This window comes from Hyposmocoma kahamanoa, unplaced genomic scaffold (assembly GCF_003589595.1).
Source record: "Hyposmocoma kahamanoa isolate Upper Pololo Valley unplaced genomic scaffold, ASM358959v1 117, whole genome shotgun sequence".
Classification (NCBI taxonomy): Eukaryota; Metazoa; Arthropoda; class Insecta; order Lepidoptera; family Cosmopterigidae; genus Hyposmocoma; species Hyposmocoma kahamanoa.
Genome location: NW_020653397.1, coordinates 1,493,229 through 1,514,633, shown reverse-complemented (window position 1 = coordinate 1,514,633; position 21,405 = coordinate 1,493,229). Strand labels below are relative to the sequence as shown.

At 38.7% G+C, this 21,405-nt stretch overlaps 1 protein-coding gene across 1 annotated transcript; it reads left to right on the top strand.

Annotated features, from left to right (window-relative positions):
• The first annotated feature begins 18,173 nt into the window (after nt 1-18,173).
• LOC113239951 (decaprenyl-diphosphate synthase subunit 2-like) lies at nt 18,174-21,405 on the top strand. Its single transcript, XM_026477126.1, has 2 exons — nt 18,174-18,413; nt 19,767-21,405. The coding sequence occupies exons 1-2, from the start codon at nt 18,174-18,176 to the stop codon at nt 20,739-20,741; spliced, it is 1,215 nt and encodes a 404-aa protein (XP_026332911.1). The 3' UTR covers nt 20,742-21,405.

The following is a 21,405-nucleotide window of genomic DNA, read 5'->3' as shown; positions in this document are numbered from 1 at the left end:
GCTGCCTTCGTGACCCTGAGACTTAAGTTGACAAGCCCATATGCCTGTAATTTTACCAATGCTCTTACCCTTCAAAACCGGAACGCAGTTGTTGTAAACTCTTTATATTTGACAGATTTAGACGAAAAATAAATTGTCATTGAGTGGAAAAACGTGTTTCATTTGAACCCATTCAGGAAACTGAAAATTATACATTTAGCCTTTCTGTTTAGTATCTACAACTTGTGGCGACCGAGGTTACGAACCAATAATTATGGACCGCGCTAAATACCAAAGAACAGTCGCACGGCGGCTATTTTCAAAATATTCCAACGACTCGGAAAGTGCGATTGCGGCCGAAACTAAAAAAGTGGTGTCCGCTTTATTAGAGAAACTGACCGGACATCACAAAGACTTGAAGGAGATAGAAACTAATATTTTATCTCTGTGGCTGGATATGGGGGATAGAGACGAGGCGGCTATGGAGACCGACATAGACAGCGTATGAGAGAAGGTGGTATATTTTGCGGCAAGATGCACTGTCTATGTTGAGTCCGCCGAAATCTGACGCATCGGGAACAGGAGCCACAATAAACGAATTTGATGATGATGCCATCAGTACCCGAGTCGAAGAAATAGATAAGGTAGCAATACTGTCCTGGACGAACTCTTTCACAAGGAGTTCTATTGCTACTAAATCTACTAGATCCGAATATATCACTTCCAAGATTACCTTTATTAGATTTTTTATTAATAATATTTGTTTATTTAAGTTCGACCAAAGAAGTACTGCCAGTAGTTCCTTGGACGAACTCATTCACAAAGAGCTATTACTATTTCTAAATTTATTTGTTTTAGTGTCGCCTTGCCCACCACACGACAATTTTAATTTTAATAGTCATTTGTGGATAATGTTGTTTTTGTGTATTTATGTTACAATCAACACTGTATAATGGTAACCAATCACAAACTCGAATTTTTTTTTTCGGAAATAACGTTTGCCCGAATTTTCATTACACCGAAAACCGAATTAACGAAACCGTTGTTCTTTCAGGATATGTTGGATGTTTATCGCAAAGACACGATTAGGTCGGGTTAGGTTAAGTTCAGACCTACAGGTGCCGTGCGGAAGCCAGGGCACGTGGAGAGCGCCCCACACTAGAGGATCTAGTGGGGGTTCGGCGTGCCGCCAAAACCGCCGTCCAGGCGGGGTGAGAGGAGGCACTCCGATCGGCCAGATACGGGGAGCGCACCGTCCAGGCGCTGCTCCCTGTACTGGCCGATTAGAGGAAGAGGAAGCATGGGTCCCTCACCTACCGTCTTATGCAGGTACTCACTGGACACGGCTGTTTCGGTGACTACCTTCACAAGATCGCACGGAGGGAGGTGACCCCGGAGTGTCACGAGTGCGGCGCTGCTACAGACTTTGAAGGTGTGCCCGACCTGGAGCCAGCAGCGCCGGGATCTCGTAGACGTGGTGGGACGAGACCTTTCACTGCCCAGCATAGTTAGAGCCATGCTGGGAAGCGAGAGGTCATTGTAGGCGATGGTCTCCTTCTGCGAAGACGTGATATCACAGAAGGAGACGGCCGAACTGGTCCGCGAAGACAGCGCCCTCTCGGACCTCATTCCGCGTCGGCGGAGAGGACGCACGCGACGGCTATTCGCCGACCGCCTGCGTCCCATCAGCGGAGGCCAGCAGGGTGTGGGGTTGGGAGACCCTGCCCCTGCATTGCACAGGCCTCCGCCGCCGGTAGATGCCCCAAATGTTCCGGGGCATCTCCGTGCAGGTAGCCCCCCATGATTAAGGGGGGGATGGTGTAGGGGTCCGCCCAAAGGCGGACCAGCACCACCGGAGTCGCGGTAGCATCTGGAAGGGACCCCGTGGCTCCGGCGCCAGGTGCGCGCAGGAACATCGTGAGGTTTTTAGAGGGTATGCTCTTGGGGATCGACATAGTCCCCAGGAGAGAGTCCCACATATCCCCGCCGTCTCCCAGCGGCGGGGAATGCGTAACGCATTTTCCTCACGGTAATAATAAAAAAAAAGGTTAGGTTAAGTTATCTGGGCGGAAGCCCTCACCACCAGACTGCAGCCGCTTCTGTGCAGTCCGCAGAAGCTAATAGCGGTGAGGGCTATTCGGGCGTATCGGACGGTTTCCGGAGCAGCGGCATGCGCCCTGACTGGATCCGCAACCTGGGAGCTCGAGGCGTCCGTCCTCGAGCAGGCCTACAGGTGCCGTGCGGAAGTCAGGATACGTGGAGAGCGCCACACGCTAGAGGAACTAGTGGGGATGCGGCGTGCCGCCAAGACCGTCCAGGCGGGGTGGGAGGAGGCCCTCCGATCGGCCAGATACGGGGAGCGCACCGTCCAGGCGCTGCTCCCGGTACTGGCCGATTAGAGGAAGAGGAAGCATGGGTCCCTCACCTACCGTCTTGTGCAGGTACTCACTGGACACGGCTATTTCGGTGACTACCTTCACAAGATCGCACGGAGGGAGGTGACACCGGAGTGTCACGAGTGCGGCGCTGCTACAGACTTTGAAGGTGTGCCCGACCTGGAGCCAGCAGCGCCGGGATCTCGTAGACATGGTGGGACGAGACCTTTCACTGCCCAGCATAGTTAGAGACGCTGCCCCTGCATTGCACAAGCCTCCGCCGTGCCGGTTGCCCCCCATGATTAAGGGGGAAATGGTGTAGGGGTCCGCCCAAAGGCGGACCGGCACCACCGGAGTCGCGGTAGCATCTGAAAGGGACCCCGCGGCTCCGGCGCCAGGTGCACGCAGGAACATCGTGAAGTTTTTAGTGGGTATGCCCTTGGGGACCGACATAGTCCCCAGGAGAGAGTCCCACATATCTCCGCCGTCTCCCATCGGCGGGGAATGCGTAACGCATTTTCCGAACAGTAATAAAAAAAAGGTTAGGTTAAGTTAGGTTTAAAAGAAAAAAATATTTTCCTTTTAAAATAACTTTCGAGGTTATGAAAATTCGAGCAAACGTTACTTCTGGAAAATGTCATTTCGGATTACTGATAGGTAACCTGTATAATATGTTAAAACCGTAAACAACTTGAATTGTGAAGTAATTACATATGCATGCAGTGCACATGAGATCTTAGCGATTTAAAGCTTTTTATAATACCAAGTGACGGGATGAAGAAGTCGTGCGCCTGATGGTAAGCGACACGCCTACCCATAACAGTTGCACTGCCTCTCAAGAGCTTTAAATTGCAAAGAGCTCGCTCGCGCAGGTCATAGTGCCCTTCCCGCATAACCATGAGATTAATAGGGAAGGGCACTATAAACAAAACTTATGTAGAAAGATATGAGACTGCAACTGCTATGGACAGGCGTGTCGCTTACCATCAGGCGTACGTGACTTGTTCGTCCCGTCATTTGGTATTTATTATTTATTTATTGAGCATTGGCTGTTGAGCCATCAATTTAAAAAGGTAACAAAATAATTAAGAAACTCAAAGTATAATAAATAAAACTTAAATAAAAATTATTTCGTATAGATATTGTAAATTTTTTTCGAATAGGTATGTCAAAAAGATCTTGTGTTTTCTACGCGTAAAAATTTAATTTTAATTCAACTACAACATTGTTAATGCAAAGAACTACAGAACTTTATTTTCTACATCATTCGTTTTAAAAATGTAATATTTCATTGTCTGTGGTAAGCAATAGAAAATATTATTGTTATCTGTGAAAAAGTGTTTAAAAGTTTTGTTATGGCGGGATAAAAAGTTTGGAAAAAGACGATTAGAATGAAGTCGAAAGTTTATAAACTAGTTTCATTCATTGAAGCTTTCCCTTCTCAGATCTAACAATATGTAAAATACAATTTATGTTCAAAACAACTTTGGGTTGTCGTCTATGTGATCCACAAAGTATGACCAAGATTATCGCATTTAAAAAAATGTGTTTAATAACAGTTTCTGATCATCATTCAATCCAAAAATGTTGGATTTGTTTTAGACGTATATATGTTTACACTAATTTATGTTTAGTTTAAGCGTTTTAGATATAAATAATAATAATAAAAAAACATGCCTTTACTTCACTAAATTCGACTCGACTAAAACAGTTAGAATTGCTACTGTTAGCGCCATCTAGCAGGGAATAGCGAAACTAAACTACCTGAAATACGTAGATACGAACCCCCTATTGTTAAGGAGAATTTTAACAGTGAAAGAAAAACAATGTGAGCAACGAAAGGACCTTTTACCTGCCAAAGCCGAATAGACTAAAGCCGTGGTAACATAACAGTTTAATTACCGCCTCTCAAGCAAACGCCCTAGGTTGGAATCCGGCCTCGAACCTCTGAGTTTCTCGGAACTTATATACGAAATTTAATTTGAAATTTACCATAAACTTTTCGGTGAAGGAAAACATGGTGATAAAAACTGCAAGTCGAAAAACGTGTAAAGTTTCCAACCCGCATTCCTCTAAAACCTCGCCTGAGAGGAGACCAGTGCCCATCAGTGGGACATCGAAATGGGTTGATGATGTACTACATGTGTACTACCAAAGGTCAAACAATCATTTATTCCATAGATAAAAATTTTGTACTTGAAAACGTCATTTTTTAAGCTACAGCTCGTTCAATGTGCCGATTTCCCAAGAAACTATAAGGATGGCTCATTTCAAATAAACTTAAATGCTATAGAATACATTTTGAATCATATTTGTGTGGAATCTAGACATATTTTGTCTTTCCATACATCTTTATCTAACACGTAGTGTACAATTTTGTAATATGACTTTTCAATTAAAATACGTTTAATGTAAGTTTTAAACTTAGAAAATGGTAATCTTATTGTACAAACGTATACAGTTCCTCATAAAAGAATCGTTTACCTTACTACCTTACTTAAACGAAATCATAGTACCATGAGTTTAGACTTAGACGCCAAAACGGTTATATAGTGTAGACCAGTATCCATTATTATATACATACATGTGGTTTAATACACTATATAAGAAGACACGATCATTTCCACACCACACATTCATACGCATACATAAAGAAATAAAATAAAGAAAGATACACTTTTGTATAGATCATTGCATCGCTCAATGGCTCGCATTAGCGTACAATGAGGTGCGCAGGAGTGGACCGCGTTTGATCGCGCCGACCTGCTTAACATACTTACGCGTGGATTTTGTGCTCTTCATTCTGACTTGTGTTTTTACTTAAGTGTATGGGCGTTTTAAGCCTTGTTAATTTAAAAAAAAAGTTTTTTTTTCTTTTACGTGTTGTAACAAGTTCGTAATTTTATTTCCTAGAATAAAATGCTATTTAGCAGCAAAGCCGCTTGCTTACTAAACAGTATTTTAAAATATTAATTTTATACTTACTAATTTTATATAATCAAGTGTCGGGACGAACACTTGGTGATAAGCGACACGCCTGTTCATAACAGTTGCAGTCCTACTCAGAGCTTTAAATCGCATAGATCTGAGGGGCACTGCCACTGCGCATGTAACAGCTCCCATCACACTGAGCCTAAGTTAGCACGTCCCATGTCTGTCCTTTCACCAGAACCTTCGAACACAGTAATCCTCACATTACTGGTTGGCGGCAGAAATTGGTACTTTCACAAGGACCTCTACGAACTCAAAGCTTTTCGCTCTTATCGCATAGACATAAACACCCTGATATGAAATGATATGTACTCCCGGGCTATACCCTGAACTCCGTGGGCCGGGATTGCCCTGTACACCGCTCGAGCTCTTCTTACGATGACTACACGGCAGGGGTAGTATTGAAGTCGTAGTGAATGTTCACTGATCCCACGGCGCCGACTCAACCGGCGAGAGGGAAACCCGGGGGGGGTTTTAGTGGGGTAGGCCCTCCAGTCTGGAGGGAGAGTCCCCACATAACCCCTGAGTCTCCCTGGGCTCAGGGGTATCCATAAAGATTTCCCCCCGTCAAAAAAAAAGGGGTAGTATTGAAACCCTTCTTATTTTGGATCTTGCAGTCTCCTTTTGTGCATGACGTTTCTTCTTTAATGTAATAAGTCGAATCCATTTTGAAGAATCAGTGATGATGAAGTATAATGACGGCAGGCAGCTTCTGATGACGTTGTGGTTTGAGTTGAAATCTTCAAGTCATGTGACAGTATTCAATTGTTGCAGTAGTAATTCACGAAGTTCACAGGTTGCGGGTGGGTGGGGTCGCCATTTCATATTAGGTTGGTGGTGCAGTGAGGTAGTTGGGATGTCATCTGGTTAGCAACGAATAGTGAAACAGGAACGTTTTTAGATAATGTGTTTATTCGTTCATGGTGCAAATAGAAAGAATCTTACGCCTACTCAACATTTCCTTCAATATGCAATCCATTGACCTACTAAAGAAGTCACGTATAATACAAAAATAATAATAATAAAATAATAATAATAATAAAATTGTTTATTCAGTAACATAATGTACAGAGAAAACTAAAGACTACATATGCGATTTAATGTAAAAATAACACATGTACCTGAACTAGGAAATTCCTGTATTTCAGGTAAAAAGTACTACTAATTATAAACGTGGATACTGTTAATATTATAAATACTTTTTAGGAGAATCTTATGAAATAAAATTAAACAATAAATTGCCAATCAACAAAATGTACACTTAAACATGATAACATTTATTTTACGATAATAAATAAATTCTCTGTATCCTCATAGGACATATTTTGAAGAGCTTCTTGGAGAATTTTACTTTACTTTAAAGCAACAGAAATTATAAATGGAATATTTGGCGTTTAATTTATTGTACAAAAATGGTCCAAGAAACACAAAAAATCTTGAAATAAAAGTATGTTTTGATGATATAATTTTGGGGCAGACAATATCTTTTCGTCTTTTATTAGTGTTTTCAGTAATATATGGGAGCAATATGTGCTGTTTGAGGACTGTGGACTTAATAAATAATTGCCTTACAGTTAATACTTTACATGACTTATACAGATGGTCAGTGGGGTAACGGAAAGGGCGGTAGGTAGAAACCTTTAGGACGGCAGGCAAAATAGTGTTATAATCGAAGAAAAAGTTTTCCCCCGGTTTTGCAAATCCAAATTCTCAAAAAGGACGTATGGAAAAGACGTTTAGTATACTAGTTTCAAATTTGCATAATAGGTTTTGATCAATCAAACATTGTTTAAGCTTGGGGCACTTAATACTAAAAATGCGTGGTGGCTCGAATCCTATGTAACAAGTCTTACATGCCTGTAATTTCACCAGCACCCTTACCCTTCCAACCGGAACACAGTAGTGCTTACATTACTGCTTGGCGGCAGTATTAGGTAAGCCATCTTACTTGCCTGGACGAACTGTTTCTCAGTCTCCGTGATATATCCTGTAGAATACCGACAAGCTGGCAACTCTACGGCGGTAGTAAAGGCGGTGTTTAAATAACGTATTCAATTAATAACTTTCACAACAATAGTGAAAAATAGGATGGATTACATTAATATTAGACATAACTGGTTGATAGCTTCACCATCTCGGTCAGCCATGATCATGGGACCTGCAAAGGCCCTGAAACGTTGGTTTCTTTGAAAAACAAATATATGCGAATTAGATCCGAAAACATAGTTTCATTGACTATTTACAATTTACAATATTTTATTCTAACTAGATACTGAGCAAAATACACCAGTGTTGGATACCTATTAAATTTGTGTTGTCCTTGTTTCAAAGACTCATTTGGTTGTACAAAAAATAACCATAAATTTGTCTCATCATATCCCTGACGTTGGTGCTATCATCGCGTAAAACTACGCAGCCATATCCACACAAAATTTGAACTCATTTTGTTCACTCTCTATTTATTCCATCGTACAGTCCATATCATCTACTTCAGGTATAGAAAACACGATTACATTATTACATTTACCCGAAATAATTTTTATTGTTTTGTGTCATAATGCAAATGGATATATCCAAAAATCTCTAAAAAATATTATAAAATGTACATTATGAAAACATCTGTGACCACAACATATTTTTATGATGGTTTCGAACTTATACCAACCTTGCGGGGCTATAGTCATTTCTCACCCCGTAAGAAGGCTACAAAATCTGCAAAATGTTAAATTTTCAGGAGAGAGGTTTAAAGTTATGAAATTAGCAGATAACATTTTTATACATAATAGGAGTGATAAGATTTCACATATACATAATTTGTTTCATATACTTCGTGTTATTTTTATAAATTTCATGTGATAAAAGAACTTTTAACATTATGATCACACGTGGTTCTTGCATCTTACTTTTATTATAGTTATTTAGTTATTTAGACCTTGTTAATAAAGCAGTCTTCTTGGGAGTGACCTTAGATAGTAAACTTCAATGGTTTCCACGTATATCTTACCTGGCCAGCGGATTAAGCTCCGCTGCATACGCAGTCCGCAGAATACGTGAGCTTACCGATGTTAGTACTGCTAGACTAGTTTACTTTAGTTACTTCCATAGTATAATGTCCAACGGGATTCTCATGTGGGGTAAAGCGGTACATATTCAAACCATATGACTAGCGATTCGTTCTGTATACAATTTACGTTCTCGGGTTTCTCTTAGAGAAAAGTTTAAGGAGACTGGTATCATGACACTGACAACACAGTACATTTACTCAAATATTTTATATGCCCGTAAAAATATACCTACAATATTCTTAATAAGAAGGTAACCGACTCTTTTATGGGAAACTGTATACGTTTTTACAATAAGATTCCGGAGCACATATCATTTCCTAAGTTTAAAAACTACATTAAAAATATTTTGATTGAAAAGTCATGTTACAAAATTGAAGACTACGTGTTAGATAAAGATGTATGGAACGATGACATGACTCTAAATTCCACACTAATTCGATTCAAAGCATATTTCACAGCATTTAAGTTTATTTAAAAATAGCAATCCCTAGAGTTTCTTGCACTTGTCAGGGAAGTCAGCGTAGTGAACGAGTGGTAGCTTAAATGTGACGTTTTCAAGGGTACGATTGTTTTACCTATGGAATAAATAGATTCTTTGACTTCGACTATGGTTTTCTAACCTGTAATCAAAAGTTCTGCACACACATTCTGTATCAAGCAGGTCATTGTTAGCTACGACTTCTGCAACTCTGAAAGTTTCGTGCTTCTAAAAGTTGCTCAGCGGATGTAGCATAGACTGCCTAAATAGCAAACCAGTTAAGGGTAGGGTAGGCTACATAAGTATTAATTATAATGATCCTCTTTACCGACCCTTAGGGTATACGAGAAGAGCACTATAACCTGTGCGTATACGAGAACCTTCTAAGTTCAGGTTCTGACACCCCTATCAGCCAGTGTTCAGGATTGTCACAGATCGTTGTCATGACTTTATCCGGTTCTCAAGAGGCTGGAGCGGACCCTGGTGCACGTACAGTACCCGCCTTATTTTCCAGATAGGTAACGAAGCTGTAGGCATGCTCACTTCCTGTTGCGCATTACACAACCAACGGTTGCCACCGCTAAGCCGTCGACTGCCAACTACCAAAACTCATCTTTGGTGGCGGAGCTGTCGGCACGCTCGCTTCTCGACGCCGAAACGTTCCTCCAGCCCCCAGAATCCTTCGCGGCTGGAGGGATCGGAGGATGTCTACCTCTCCTGGCTAGTCCCGTAGACGTCAGTCGCAGTGTCCTACGACATTGTCCTTTCAACTTAAAGGGCATAATCACGTGCCATGTTATGCGTCAATCAATGCAATATAATTGATTGTAATGTTATGGAAAATGGAATCGAGCATTGCTCTAATTTATCACCTCCTTTGTCCCTACGTTTTAAGTACACTTAAATTACGATTTAATATATAAATTTAGCAGTAGTGTTAACATTACCGCGTTCGGGCTTAGAAGTGTAAGAGTGCTGGTGAAGTTACAGGCATATGGGACTTCTCAACTTATGTCTCAGGGTGACGGGCGCAGTGACAGTGGCCCTCAGATCTTTGCGATTTAAAGCTCTGAATGGCAATGCAACTGTTATGGACAGGCGTGCAGTTTACCATCAGGCGCACGACTTGCTCGTCCCGTCACTTGATATTATTAAAAAACGTTGTTAATCAGTTAGGTCCAGGTATAACATTCATTTGTAAACCGATGCGTGTTCTTTATTTTTTTAAATAGACACATCGTTTAACAGCAATCAATTGTTTCCCACAGTACATGTAACTATCAAGCTATCATCATACTCTCACAAACCCATTAGGATTTAACTTAAAACACCCATTATCCGAGACACGAAACAAAACCAAAAACAAAATTAGGGTCAGTGACCTATAAAACAAAAGGCTCAGGCGATCGTGATAGGCTGTGTAACTCATTATATCGGATTTAATTTTATACTGGCGTCCATTAGGCCTCCATTGACTGGCTGGCTCAAGACAGCGCGCCCGTGCCTGGGATTTGAAAAAAAAAGAAAAAAGCGTGCTTCTTGACGTTGTGGGGTAGACGTGGAATACGTAATTGTTAATGAAAGATTAGATAATAATAATTCTACAGCGAACATTGACCATTCTCAACTTAGCAAATCCAAAATTACTCTAAGTAAGAGTCTAAGATTTTTCGATTAAATGACATTAATAATACCTACGCTGCTGTGAAATTGAATTAAGATTAATTTCTTTGTTACATTTTAATTACACATTCATTATACTTGTAATTACTTAATTACAATTATTAAAGCGCCATCTCTAGTCAGCTTCTGGCAGCTGTAAAGGTACCTGGCTGAGTGAAGAAATAGATTTTTCACATATGGCGCTACGGCACAAAAGTCTTCAAAAAAACCAAAACAAACATATGCAACAAGCACACGCTGGTGCGTTCCGTAGTTTATTTGGCATAGGGTCTGATACGGTTTGCTGGAAGACGTAGGTTCTAAGGATTTTTTTCTAAATGTTCTTTGTATTAATAAATTACAATTAGTGGACAAATTTCTTAAAAAATAATTGAATCTCATGGTGAGGAAATATCCTGACATTCAAGAAACTTAACTGAATTAAGATGTTGTTAAAGGACAACCCTGCAATAAATTCACCGTGCAGTTTCCCTAAATCTTCCAAATACCAAGACGTAGTACATAGTCTTCCCCCATCTTCCTAACTTATCCATGGTCAATCACCTATCCTTTTCTGTCACGCCGTCGATCATCTCCCGTCCTTCTCTGCCAATAATAAAACATAATTGCTTTTAAATGGATAGGATTGGCGACGGAATAATAACAGACGGCCAATTTACTCGCTTAATAACGCTCCGGGCTGCGTTTGAACACTCTATGCATATTTATAAGGCCATAGACAACTTGGCATTTTCGGAGATAATCACAACTTGCAGGAGGAGTCTGAAGAGGCAAAAATTATTCATGTGTTGTTTGAGCGTGTGCACATTATTTTAATCTGTACGCCATGTCCCTTTCATAACTGTAATTCTTACTCTAACTAGGAACTATACTATAGCCAAATTCGACATAATGTTTAATAATAAAACGTTGCTAGGTAACCAATGATGGCGTAGAAAAAGAACATGTATTCTCAATGTTAATTTTAAATAAGCTAGCTCAATGATCTTATAGACGGACAGGATACGTAACGTTCATAGAAATTGGCGTTTGAAATCTGTTCCACAACATATAGAAACTTTTTTTTAAATCGTGCGTCATTTGAACTGACAGGCCTTATTAATAATATATGATTATGATTTTGTTAAACAGAATGTAGATTCTGAAAAGGAGGTAAGAGTGTTCACACACGGTGTTCGTGAAACGCGCGATTGCATCGCTACACTTGTGATTTATAGGCGATTGCATCGACGCAATCGAGTATATAACCAGAAATAGAGACGAAATAAGGGCCATATATTCCTGGTAACACATTAGCGATACAGCTCTTATAAATATTAAATCTCGTTTACACTGAAATATAGACAGGCCAACTACTGACCTGTGTGTACGTCTCCGTATATTCCAAAAAATATTCTGTACTTATTGTAATAAAGATAATATCTCTAACAATGACATCCATTCGGTAGTGTGGGGAAAAACAGCAAAACATGTAATTACAAAACAAACGGAATCACATTTCATCGGTAATTAAATATGTAATTTTGCAATTTTCGTCCACTATAGCAAAGCTCAAGTTAATTTGGTCGATTTGAAGTGAAACAGTTGACGACACCCGTCAATTGTTTCGAACTCGGGCTAGCCAATCGGAGCGCAGTTGTCACGGTAATGATATGGCAGAATAGTTTTCAAACAAATTAAATGACATTTGGTCTCTATTTCTGGTTAAATACTCGATGATCGACGCAAACGCGCCTCTGGATCGATACAAACGCGCGATTGCATCGATGCAATCGCCTATAAATCCCAAGTGTAACGATGCAATCGCGCGTTTGTAACGTTGCAGTTGCGCGCTTGCATCGCTGTTCAAAGTCGCGCGTGTGTAAAACCTCTAAGAAATAAAGTGCAAGGGAAAAGGTAAACATGAAAAATATTTATAAGCATTGACTTACAAATAAATGGACGACGGGTCTAATACAAAAACCACGAAAAAAATGTCCCAAGTCAACCTATTTAAACGTAGACATGTAAAGGAATATGAAAAAGCTAAAACGTTGAATTTAAATTGTAATGTCATCGCAGTACTGTCTAATTTTGCTTGCTTCGCTGTCAGTCGAACAAACGAAGACTAAAGCGTGAATGACGCTCGGTATACGATTTTAACGCCCTATAAGTTCGGACACTTTTTAGCGCGGACTCGACGTCCATATAATTGTAAGTCAATGTTTATAAGTCAAATAATAATAACGCACACACACAACGTAGCCCCGCACTAAGGAAACCATGTGTCGCAGGTGCCAAGGACACACATAGACAACCACAAATTACACCCAAACTCACGAGAGAAATAAATGTAGGCCATACAAATATTTCTCCCGGCCCGGGAATCGAACCTGGGACCTCTACGTTGTAAGGCATGGTAACCGTTCGGCCACGGAGGCAATTGCAAATAATCATCTACTACGGAACAATGCTATTTCTAAGTTAATAAGTAGATTTGTTTGTTGTGCCCCTATCTTTTCAACATCATCATTGAACCGAAAGACATCCACTGCTGTACACAGCCCCTTCCCTAGGATTGCCACAACGACCGTATCATTTAAATTAAATTTAATAAATTGCTCTTTCGCCATTAAACATTATTAAAATTAGTCTTCTAACAAACAAGTACCAACTGACTACGAAGAATTCGATGATAAAGCATCTAAAGATCGTCAACGATCTCGTAACGATTAGTGACAAGATGTTAGAAAATTATTTATTTATTTCTTTTAACTGCCTCCGTGGCCGAACGGTTACCATGCCGGACTGCCACGCAGAGGTTCCAGGTTCGATTCCCGGGCCGGGAGAAATAGTTGTATGGCCTACATTTATTTCTCTCGTGAGTTTGGGTGTAATTTGTGGTTGTCTATGTGTGTTTTCATGGCACCCGCGACACAGGGTTTCCCTAGTGCGGGGCTATGTTGAGTGTGTGCGTTATTTATTATTATTATTATTATCATTATTATTATTATAGATAAGGCACATCAACAGTAATAGATATACTCTTAGAGAACAGTGTAACTTTACTTTAGTATTGTACTTATATGTCTCCCTTTTACAGACGTACACAGCAAAAAGAGCAACGAAGAACTTATGAAATTACTGGGGAAACGATTGGAGAATGTTATTTTTGAGAACATTACGGGAAGAATGAGAAATGTCTATATTTATTCGAACGTTAATTTGGTTGTAATAGAGGATAATCTAGGTAGTAGACTGGGCAGAACTAGATTAGTCAGGCAAATAATGTTGATATATTTACTGAAGTGCTTGACACTGAAACTTTAGACAGTGGGCTACATTTCAGGTTAGATTACAAGAAAATTACAAAAACAGTTCGAAATGCGTAGAGTCCATAAACTCTTTAATTAAGAAAATTTTGAAGTCCCCGACCCGCATTGAGCCAGCGTAGCGCACTATGGCCTAAACCCTCGCCTGAGAGAAACCCAGCCCAGAAGTATGACGTAAAAATGGGCAGTGGCGTAGTGTCGATTCTTGCCAACCGGGGCCAAACTTAAATTTGCTTCCCCCTCTATTTTCACGATTACAAGAGTAGTTCGTTCGGGCAGCCTCGTCTCGATTGTGTTTTTATGGTCGCTTGTCGTCGCCACCTTTGTGTTGTTCAGGATTTTCTCAAATAGTGGAATTTATTTTCTAATGTTAACAAAGACCACTTTTACTCTACATCGAAATTGTCTAGAGTATAGGAACTAGATATGTTTTTCATAGCGATAATAAGCAAGCAATAACCGCGTACCGCGTAAAAAAAGCGTACCGACGTCTTCTAGCATACCGTGCAACTATACTTGGTATATTAACGTCTCGCACAGTATGCTAGAAGACGTCAGTTCGAATTCGACCAGATCGAAGGAATCTATTCTAAGTGTTCCATCTTTGTATTAATAATTATAACAAACTAGTGAAGTAATTACATAAAAAATAATTAAATATCAATTCAATAAAAGCTTAAACAATCATAGTTTGCAAAAGTGGCACTTACGATTTTTTCGCTGTTTTTAATAGTTAGTTCTAAAATTTGCTTGTAAAATGAAAACTTTTGCTGTTGTCACCTTACGGATCATGAATTGTTGTGATTTATTACTATAATTCCAGGTCAATGTAGTTAAACTGCCTCCGTGGCCGAACGCTTACCATACCGGACTGCCACGCAGAGGTCCCCGGGTTCGATTCCCGGCCGGGAGAAATATTTGTATTGCCTACATTTATTTCTCTCGTGAGTTTGGGTGTAATTTGTGGTTGTCTATGTGTGTGTCCATGGCACCCGCGACACAGGGTTTCCCTAGTGCGTGGCTATGTTGAGCGTGTGCGTTATTATTATTATTATTATTATTAAAACCAACTCTTCTCTATTGTCTCGAGTCTGGTTGTTTCCGGTATCGCCGTTGTTCCCGATTTACCTAATCCAAGCGCTTTATTTACTTAATTTGTGATTGGAGCACATCTGATGTTGTACAATATTTATTTAAATAATATTATTTATTTATTTGTTTAAACAGACTTTGTTCATAAAGAAATGCATTATGTATTAAAGAAAAGAACTAAGTAGCAGTACCTAGAGGAAGAGAGGAAGTAGGTACTGCTGCGTTACCTATTTCTGCCGCCAAGCAGTAATGTCAGCATTACTGTGTTTCGGTTTTGAAGGATAAGGGTGCTGGTGAAATTACAGGCACATGGCACTTGTCAATTTATATCTCAGTCCCGTCACTTCGTATTATTAAAAAACAAAACACAAAAAGAATACAGACGAATTGAGAACCTCCTACTAATTTCAAGTCGGTTAAAAATGCAAACAGGCCTCGAAACATCAGGCGGGAATACATAACATTATTAAACAACCACCATCATATAATTCGAGTTATCCCCCCATTTCCACAAGCTGCAATTTTGTAACAAAAAGCGAATAAACAAGTATGTTATCTGCGATCGCGAGGCGGGCCGCGCAATTACGTCTAATTGCCGCCTTCATTTCACAGAAATAATTTACTAATACACCTTTGGCCACGCCTTGTGGCCCACCAAATGACGATCTCAGTATGTACTCGTAGGGTAATGAATATTAACCAATTAGATACCTACCTTCTGTACTTGACGATAGTATTCGAGATCAAAAATGTAAACAAACACCTGTCACTGTCAAAGTGATCATAGATCATAAACTTGGTTCCTTTTAATAATCCGTTACTATCAGGTTCTACTTTTTATTTAGAGAGTAAGTATGTTATTTATTTTCTACAAATAAGCATAATACCTAATTGTTTTTGTTTACATACCTACTATTTTTAATAATAAAACGTTCTTTTACGTCATCTATGGTGCCCAAAAACCACATAAAACACAAAGGACAGCCAATGGAAGTGTATCCCCGAAACATTGGCATTAGAATAAAAAAATTAATACAAGAATCATCATGTCTTATAACCTTATTATGTAAAAAATTATAGGGTGTGAAAAAATACTTATATTAATGTTTGTAATGGCCACACTTTTGTTTCAGTTTTTGATCTCGAGTCCCATTGCCGAATGTAAACAAACCTGACGTGAGAAATACAAACTTATATTAATCCGAATTTGCAGAACCTATTGACTTCTACCGTACCAATTGTTTCGAAACATTATTCGTAAAAAAGTGAGATGCTGTTAACGTAGTTTGTTGCTATTTCTCGTCTCTCTGTTTACACGCAGCCGCTCTGGCTATACAAACCGTCACTTTTTTCAATTGTCTTAGTAATTATTATTTCTTTATTTACTCCACAAAATTGCTCATTACATAATTGTGATAGATAATATTGGTAAGAAAGCATTGCAGACATATGCCTGAACTAGGGTGCTGCTATATTTCAGGTCACCAGGTTTTGACTGCCGTGTAAACGAGAGACAGCAAAAAAGTTATTTGTATTAAAATAAACTAACAGCTTTGCTATTCTTTTCTGTTTTTTTTTGGCCTTTTTTCCATGTTCGTCGTGAAGATAAGTTTTAATGAGAAGAGTAATAATGAAATTCTTTTTTAATATTTATTTTAATTTTAACTAACATATTTTTTACTTTTTCTATTACACATATTCTTCTCTTTAGTCTTTTAACAACTGACATGTCCTCACATTGTTTGAGAAAATCGCTATTAATTATTATTTATACAAAGATGGAACACTTAGAAAAATTCCATCGATCCGGCTGAATTCAAACCAACGTCTTCCAGCAAACCGTGCCAAATGTTACAAATTTTTCTATGTACTTGTTGCAGTCTTTGCTTTTGGTTTTTTAACGACTTTTTTGCCGTCGCACCATCTATGAGAAATCTATTTCTTACATACATACCTTACATACCTTTACAGGTATCTGGCTGAGTGAAGACATCTCTCGCCATCTGCTGGTAGCTTTTTACAGCTAATAATTGTAACTTTTTTCTAATTTCACAAAAACATAATTGAATATCATGGTGGTCAAACATCGTAACATTCAACAACTTATAAAAAAAATTAAAATTAGATTAATAGTTAGATACTTACGTAAACCACAAATAGGCATCCAGTTATCTAAATCTCGAATTGAAATCTAGATTGTTATCTCAGGATCCTGTACCCGACTTACATCTCAGACCTCACTCAATCAGAAATACGCCGAACAAAATGCAAATGGCTCCGTTTCTTTCTTTTTTAACCCGCACCGGAATACTGGCTACAAATTATGCAGCTTTTATTTTTAATTGCTACGGACGAGCCACCGTCTTGCCAGCGGCTCCCTGACCCTTCTATTTTTGAATTATGGCGCGCGGACACGTGATTGGTGGAAGCGTTAACGTTCGGAATTTATTAGAGTTGCGTTCAAATGGGTGAGATAAAATCTGAAAATGAAATAGCTAATTGCAGACAGGTAGACGAAGTATTTATTGCCTGTCTTTGTCTGTTGTCGATCCACCGCTCTGTAACTCCATCATTATCTGACTACTGCTCCTGCAGTTAATGATTACGATTAACTATCTCCTTCTTAATTGTCACAATACATTTTGAATATTATATGAATACCTATAAACTTTAGATCTATGCTGGTAAAAAAGTTACACATATCATAATGATAGCTTAACGTTAGCATAAGTAAATGACGATATTAAAATCAAAGTACTATAATATTTATATCACTATATAGTTGCATACTTACCGAATCAAAAATATTTGAGTAAGTCAGACTAGTGTCACTTCTATACTCATAGTTTAAAATTACAGCGGTAAAAAAGATTATGCGCTCTTTTCATCTAAATCGTTCAGAAATGTTGAAGCCTTTTTAAAGTCTTGCTGGCCTTTTTTTATAAACAGAAAAGCTGATTCATGCTTGTGTACGTGATTATTTTACTATGGAGACTGGAAAACTATGCCTCAAAAATTGTGTAACTTTTCAAAATCACCTTGAATCAAAATAATATTATTTCCAAACGAAACAGGGAAATGTCAAAACAATGACATAACCAAACAGGAAGGCAAGGTGCGGGCACAGTAGTTTCATTAATATTTCTTCAAGATAACTGTGACTGTGATTAAAAACCAATTAAACACAAAGTGAACTATCATGTCTTATGCTTTGATGCGCCATTTGCGCCGAACGACATTTTTAAGGCACCAATTTCGCGTCGAAAGTACAATGACGAACTTAACTCAGGAGGACTTCGTATTTCGGCCTCCAATTGCTCAGTGGAGCAAAGTCATCAGAGAAGCAGAGAAGATAGTGGGATATCCAACCTCTTTTATGAACTTGAGATGGTTATTAAGCGACGAATTTGCCAATATCGCTATGCATTTAAGAAAACTTGTGAGTACATTTCAAACACAATCTTATCATTTGTAATCTATTTCCACGTTTATAAACTGTGTAAAATCCAGGTAAGGTTCAAAATAGTATGATAGACGTACATAAAGTGTTTTAAAATGATTTTCATTATGATAAACTTACCAATAAGTATTAAAAGTTATGTAACATGGCCAAGGCCAAGGTAAATGGTTTCATATATAAATATTATGTTAATAAAGAAACTGCATGCTCATATTATCGTAAAGTTAGCATTTGGTTTGCAAATAATATTTGCACGCTTCATTTGTTCTTATGTGGTTGGATTCTAGAAAAGAATTGTCTCTTATTAAAAACAGCTATGATAGCTCAATGGTAGAATGGTTACTTCTCAATGAAGGGGTTTGACGATTTTGTATAATCCTTGTGATAAATCCCTACCACCAGTAAAACCTGATTTTAATTTTTAATAAAATTCCAATATTAGTTAAAAAAGATAATAACATTATAATATTATAAGATAAATAAGATTGCTATTTGTGGAGATTTATAATTAGCATTGTAACTTGTAATATTATCACTTATTTGTATTAATTTAGCTGTTAATCTCCCTAAAATAAATAAATAAATAAAATAAAAATAAGATCAAACACATAACAATTCTTTTTCGACCCGATGGGACTTGAACCCACGACCCTATTGCACTGTAGTATTGCTCTTACCAACTGAACTTCATTCAGGGTCATGTTGATCGAGCTGCGGCGAAGAAGGTTCTAGATGTCACTGGTAGCGCATAATGCCAATGCCCAGTACAAAGATCTTTAACAAATTCACAGGAGAATTTTGACAACTTGATAACATGACCCGTGCCTCAGTTGGTAAGAGCAATACTACAGTGCAGTATGGTCTTGGATTCAAGAGTGGAGTGGTTAAAAATAGAGTCGATAAAAATTTTCATATGTATAAAAACTCATTGAGTCATTTGAAAAAAATTTTCAATAAAACATTAACACATTTAAAAATAAACTAAAATATCTTTAGACATCATTAATAATTACTGATGAATTAGGCTGGTTTCACAGTTGTGCGTACGTGCCATACAGACTGTCCGCGTGCGGGCCATCCGCAATGCTCTGAATCGAATATTTAGTGCGGATATTCACGGTAGGCAGTCACCTGCAATGAAGTTCACATGGAGGGTGTTCCGTATGGAGTAATCCATGTCACTGTGTAACTATGTACTACTGCCACACGAGTTACTCTGCTCCGGTGCTCTGCACTGTCTGCAAACAAATCCGCACTGCTCTGAAACCAGCCTTATTATTTATTTATGTACATATAATAGCATTCTGTCAGTAATAGCTTTCTTTTTTTTAGGTTGGTAGTAACCATCCAATCTTGAAAACAGCAAAGACCGTCCTATACAACGAACATAACAACCTACAACCGTGGGGACTCATCATTTTACTCATATCCAAAGCCACTAATGGACCAATGTCAATGCTACATGCAAATATGGTCAATGAACAACAGCGAATACTGGCAGAGTTAACTGAAATGATTAGAACCGGACATTACATACACAGAGGATTATTAAATGTACCTTTAGAACAACGAAACAAAAATACAGATACTGCTATGTTCGCGAATAAAGTTGCTATTTTGATAGGTGATTATTTACTCGTAACTGCGAACGGGATGTTAGCAAAATTGAAGAATCAAGATTTGTCATATTTAATATCAACAGCATTAAGAGACATGAGCGAAGGGGAATTTTTTGGGGACCGAGATAATCAGAACATGCCATTACCTGGTGTGCCACATAATAAAAGCGTAGAAGATTTTAAAATAAGCAGTGATACATTACCATTGGATGTTAGTGATTGCTTAGGTACTCCAGTAAGAGAATGGTGTTTACGGACTATGTATAATGGTGGATCATTATTTGGACGTGGTTGTCAAGGTGCTTTAATACTTGGTGGGTATGACAAGAGGCAGGAAGACCAAGAAATAGCATACCAGTTCGGCTGCCATTTGTGCTTAGCGTGGCAAGCTGCAAGCGAATTACAGAAGTTTACGTCAGGCAATAAAGAAACTTACTCATTAGTAAGTGCTCCTGTGTTATTTGCAATAAATGATAATCCAGAGCTATATAAAACAGTTGAAAAGGTTAAAAACAACATAACAGATATAGATTTAGAAGATTTCAGGATGGATATATTAAAAACTGACGCAGTGGAAAGAACTAGAATGCTGTACGAACACCATGCGTCTAAAGCAAGAGACTACATTGAAATGTTTGGAACTAGTGAGCCAGTACTTACTATTAAACGATTAATTAAATCGTTATAATCTTAAGTACTGATTATAGTTCAATATTTAAGGGCAATTTACCTAAGACTACTTAACAAAGAATGTGGTGTAAAGAAGGCATAGGTCATAACTATTGGATATAAAAACTGTCGAAACTAGGAAAATCTTCAGATCAGTTAAGGGGTGAAGGGATGAGGGGCTCTATAGACCTGAATAAAGCCAAGTAATCAAAATGTGGTGTAAAGAATAACAGATGGTATTCTAAACTAACAATGCATAAAATGCCAAACTTCAAATTGAAAGTATACATAGAGATAGTTGTACATTGGGCATCTCTCTCCAAGATCAATTTAGGTACACAGAAATCATTAGACATTAGGACAGCAAAAGCGGAAATGGACAGGCCATATGTGCTGTAGACAAGACCACATATGAGATAGAATGGGGCTTGTGTGGAGACTCAGAGAAGGGTGCAGAAACGTAGGCTGGCAACCGACGACGCGTTGCGTCGCTAAACTTTGTTAAAGTGGTGGGGAAAAAATTGGATGAGGAAGGCACAAGACCAGACCAGAAGAAAAGAAATGACGTGCTTGTGAAGAGACCTACACTCAACATTGGGTGGATAGAAGTTGAAAAAAAGAAGATGAAATTACTGGCACATGGGACTTGTCAACTTATGTCGCAGGGTAACGGGCGCAGTGGC

Bases quoted from the DNA above. Each gene is read 5' to 3' on its own strand.
- LOC113239951 (XM_026477126.1), top strand. From the start codon at position 18,174: ATGTCTTATGCTTTGATGCGCCATTTGCGCCGAACGACATTTTTAAGG. The intron at 18,414-19,766 runs GTGAGTACATTT...TCTTTTTTTTAG, and splicing joins CTATGCATTTAAGAAAACTT to GTTGGTAGTAACCATCCAAT.